The sequence below is a fragment of the Dipodomys spectabilis genome, unplaced genomic scaffold (genome assembly GCF_019054845.1).
Source record: "Dipodomys spectabilis isolate Male_0828 unplaced genomic scaffold, ASM1905484v1 ptg000019l, whole genome shotgun sequence".
In the NCBI taxonomy this organism is placed as follows: domain Eukaryota; kingdom Metazoa; phylum Chordata; class Mammalia; order Rodentia; family Heteromyidae; genus Dipodomys; species Dipodomys spectabilis.
Window position 1 is genome coordinate 13,853,783 of NW_024870696.1, and position 4,670 is coordinate 13,858,452.

At 60.2% G+C, this 4,670-nt stretch overlaps 1 protein-coding gene across 1 annotated transcript; it reads right to left on the reverse strand.

Moving 5' to 3' along the window:
- Window positions 1–801: 801 nt before the first annotated feature.
- Ier5 (immediate early response 5) lies at window positions 802–2,936 on the reverse strand. The gene has a single exon (XM_042674504.1). It carries the CDS (start codon window positions 2,730–2,732, stop codon window positions 1,800–1,802), a length of 933 nt encoding a protein of 310 aa, XP_042530438.1. The 5' UTR covers window positions 2,733–2,936; the 3' UTR covers window positions 802–1,799.
- Window positions 2,937–4,670: the final 1,734 nt, after the last annotated feature.

Consider the following 4,670-nt stretch of genomic DNA (forward strand, 5'->3'; position numbering starts at 1 on the left):
ACATCTTGATTTAGACAAAAACAGAAAACCTCCTGGAATAGCAATAATTTTAGCAAAATGATATGGCTGTCATGTGTTTTATCAGAACCAAAACACTGATGTCATCACTTAGGTGGCAAAAGCCAATCTGGAAGTGTTGTGAAAATTAACTTAGCTCTCTTCCTTATCTGGTTTGACACAGGAATTTCACTTTCACATATGAAACTACTTTCTACAGCTATACTAGTAAAGAAAAATAAAAAATTTCAATCCTGACACCTAGTGGAATGTAGGGGTGGACCTGTCCACTTGGACAAGTCTCATCAGCTTTACCTATGTTCTAGTTCTAACAGGCAGCTAAAGTCAGCATTTTTTTTTCCAGTTCAAATCTGTAAAATAATCCATGATATATAAATTAACAGATGGTTTAGGTAGAAACATTTTTGTGGATAAGGGCTTCAGAAGTTGATGCTAATTGGTGTTAGTTATTGATGCTTATTAATGTTAGACACCATCAGATTAGGCTGGAGAAAACTGGCCTAAATTGTCTATAGAAAGGGCAGTTGTAGTCGTACCCATTTCAAGAAACTGCTGGTCACTGATATTAGTATCTAATAGCAGTCTTATGGTATGGGGATGGGGGGGGGGGGAACAGTACATGTGTCTCTCCTGATACTCAGTGAAACCAGTGAACAATGTCCTTGGTCTGTGAATGTCTGATATTAAGAACCACACCTTTAATTTTCTAGCGCAGACCTTGGCACCCCTCCCCCACTTTGCTGGAAAACCCAGGCAGGTGATTACAGACAAGGAGGCAGTGAAGTTGCTTCAAAATATTTAATACGTGTTAGACACGTAAAGTTACATTTTTATACAAAAATCAATACAAGGAAGGAGAAAATACTGTACAAAAACCTTATCAGCTCCCCCAACCTTTATACAACAAAGACTGGAGTCACCATATCTACAAACCCATAAGGTCTTTCCACATAGGGCTTGTCTGTAAACTCTGTTTCATTAAACACTTTTTTAAAAGCACTGTGTAGTTCTGAGCTAGAGCTTTTAAAAATATATCTTTTCTCTATAAACTCCGTATTTCCAAGCTTGAACTCTTGGGTGAAGTTCATCAAGCTTCCCCCCCCCCCCCCCCCCCCCCCCCCGCCGTGAGGAAATGAAGGTCCCTTAATATTCCCCTTTCCCCAGAGTAATCACAGGGTCAGAACGTTTCTTCTGTGCGAAGATGGTGGGGAGGAGAGAAGGAATGAGTCTCCGCTGCGGGCTGCTCCCCGCCAGTGGCAGGCAATCCGGGGAGGAGGCCCCTCCCGGCTCGGGGGCAGCTCAACTCGCACGACAAAGGTGTGTAAAGTCCCCTCCCTCCCCGAGATCAGCCGGGGAACTCCCGCGCCCCCGCCGACAGCCGCTTCCTTCTCCGGGCGGAGGGCGGAGGAAAGTCCCTGTCAGTCCCCAAAGTCTTAAGCCCCGGGGAAGGGGTGGTGCGTTCCAGGCGGACAACAACAACAACAACAAAAAAGTCTAAATTCAACAAGACGAACTTACAGACACACACGTACACAAAAGGTTAACGATCGATCGTCCTCTTCCTAGGATAAGCCTCCGACTCCAGGTCTCCGCACGAGCCTCGAGTCTCGACACAGCAGGGCTGCCAGGCCGGGGTCGGGGTGCTGCCCCGCAGCCACCAGTCTCCCCCGACGCGCTCGGCGCCTGCCGTCTCGGGGCGTCCTCGTCGCCGGGAGAGGCCCGGCCCTCACTTCGGGGACGCCCGCTGCTCAACCTCCACCCCGCCGCCCGGGAACTGGGGCTCAGAAGGCCACGATGGCTGTGCTCCAGGGGTTCATGTCTCTCAGCACCGGCTTATCGCAGCAGATCTGCCCCGGCTCGGCGGTTTCCGGACCGCCCTCCCCGGCCTCTTCCTCCTCCCGGCCGCCCCCGGGGCTTTTCCGTAAGAGTCCCGAGAAACTGGAACCGAAGATGCTGATGAGGTTAGCCACGTTGCCCGTCTCCATCTCCTCCTCGCCGCCGTCCTCTTCGCCGCCGCCGCCGGGCTGCTCCTCCGAGTGCCGGCGCGGCTTCTTCTGCGGGGTGGCGCCGGGCGCCGGGCAGCCCGCGTGGCCGCCGCCCACCCCCGCCGCGCCGCGCTTCCTGGGGCCCACGGCGGGCGGCGCGGGGGCTGCGTCCTCGGCGGGCCGAGGCGCGCAGCGGCAGTCAGCTCCGAGGGACGCGGCCAGCGCGCCCGGCGGGTCCTCCCCGGCGGGGGGGCAGCCGCACGGACGGCGCGCGGCCCCGGGCCCCTCCGAGGGCGGCGCAGCCGGGAAGCCGCCGGCCGCCGCCGCCGCCACGCTCGCCGCTTCCTCGCGGCTCCCGGCAGCTTCGGCCGCGTCCTCCGCGCTCCCCGCCCGCGGCGCGCGGGAGGTCTCGGGGCACCCCGGCTGCGGCTGCTCGGGCTCCGGCCAGGCGACGACGTGGGCCGCCGGGGGAGGCGGCTCGCCCCAGCCCGCGGGGGGCCCGGACGCCGGCTCCCCGGGCTGCGGCGGCGGCGCCAGCGGAGTCCCCGCGGGGCCGGCGAGGTAGAGGCCAGGGCAGGGGTCGCTCAGGTAGACCTGGCGTGCGCTGCGCAGCACCAGCGAGACCAGAAGGTTCTTGTGCAGCTTGATGCCGCCCCGCTGGACCCGCGAGTTGTAGATCTTGCCCAGGGAGATGCTGACGATGCGGTGAGCCTCCAGCTTGAACTCCATCCTGCCTCCTCTACCCAGGGCGAGCGTCGAGGTGACTGGACCCACCCCTGCCTCCGGTCCGGTGGCGACAGGGAGAGCGACGAGCGCAGACAAGTCCGCTCCGGGGGCGCGCCCTCGACAGCGCTCCGAAGAAAAACGACTCCGAGCCGCGCGCGCCAGCCGGCTTCAGCCCCCTGGCTCCGGACAACCGCTTCCTCCCACGTCCGGTCGCTCAACTGAGGTGAGCTGCGCCGCCCCGCGCTTTATATAAGCTGCTCGAACGCCAATCACGGCGCGCTGCCAACCGTTCGGGGCGGGCCGGAACGCTTTTGTGTGCTGCGTGCGGCCAATCAGAGGCTGAGGGAGGAGCTTCAGCGCTCGTTCGAACGTTAGTCCCGCGGAGCAAGGCCTTAAAGGGGTCGAAGATGAGTGGCCACCGGCTAGTGCTGACCGGGCTTGGGCTCGTGGGGGTTCGCGGGTGCGGGGCTTGCGGGGCTTGTTTGTTATGAAGGGTTCTGGCTCGTGCGCTGGCTTACTGGAACCAAAGTAAACGGGGCCATTCCAATTTTCAGTGGACTTTTGGTGGTCTCTGCTCCACCACGAAGTCCTGATCCTTCCTTGGCCAACCGCACATCCCTATTCCTCTCCCCCGCTTCCCACCCAGTCTAGTCCCCTACTCCTGGCCAGCCACCCCACCCCCCTTCCCACCCAGTCTAGGCCCCTACTCCTGGCCAGCCACCCCACCCCCCTTCCCACCCAGTCTAGGCCCCTACTCCTGGCCAGCCACCCCGGCCCCCTTCCCGCCCAGTCTAGGCCTCTACTCCTGGCCAGCCCCCCCCCCCTTCCCACCCAGTCTAGGTCCCTACTCCTGGCCAGCCACCCCGGCCCCCTTCCCACCCAGTCTAGGCCTCTACTCCTGGCCAGCCACCCCACCCCCCTTCCCACCCAGTCTAGGTCCCTACTCCTGGCCAGCCACCCCGGCCCCCTTCCCACCCAGTCTAGGCCTCTACTCCTGGCCAGCCCCCCCCTTCCCACCCAGTCTAGGCCTCTACTCCTGGCCAGCCCCCCCCCCCTTCCCACCCAGTCTAGGTCCCTACTCCTGGCCAGCCACCCTGGCCCCCTTCCCACCCAGTCTAGGCCTCTACTCCTGGCCAGCCTCCCCCCTTCCCACCCAGTCTAGGCCTCTACTCCTGGCCACCCCGGCCCCCTTCCCACCCAGTCTAGGCCTCTACTCCTGGCCAGCCCCCCCCTTCCCACCCAGTCTAGGCCTCTACTCCTGGCCAGCCCCCCCCCCCTTCCCACCCAGTCTAGGCCTCTACTCCTGGCCAGCCCCCCCCTTCCCACCCAGTCTAGGCCTCTACTCCTGGCCAGCCCCCCCCCTTCCCACCCAGTCTAGGCCTCTACTCCTGGTCAGCCCCCCCCCCCCTTCCCACCCAGTCTAGGCCCCTACTCCTGGCCAGCCACCCCGGCCCCCTTCCCACCCAGTCTAGGCCCCTACTCCTGGCCAGCCACCCCGCCCCCCTTCCCCACCCAGTCTAGGCCCCTACTCCTGGCCAGCCACGGCAGCACTGGAGGCAATGGCAGTACAAGGCCAGGGACGCCCCTGGGTAGAAAACAGTATTACTGCCGGGCACTTGGCAGTGTTACTTTGTGATAAACCCCTTTGCCTACTAGTCTTAGCACACTTACACACTCTTAGCATCTGACTAGTCGAATCCCGTTGTTTCTAAAGAGGTTCCAGAAATGTTGAGGTTTTTGTCCTTTTGAGGAATTGGGACTAGGTACAAGGTGGTTGGTTCTCACCTAAGGCCGGCATCTCTTTGTCTTCTAGGTTCTAGAACAAGCCCAGATGCTGCTACATGGTTTAAATGGAAGGTTTTTTTAACATGTTTCTCCACAATGATTTTATTTTGTTGTTTCTTTAGTGCCGGTCCTGTGGCTTGAACGCAGGGCCTGGGT

Coding starts and splice junctions, on each gene's coding strand:
- Ier5 (XM_042674504.1), bottom strand. CDS start 2,732: ATGGAGTTCAAGCTGGAGGCTCACCGCATCGTCAGCATCTCCCTGGGC.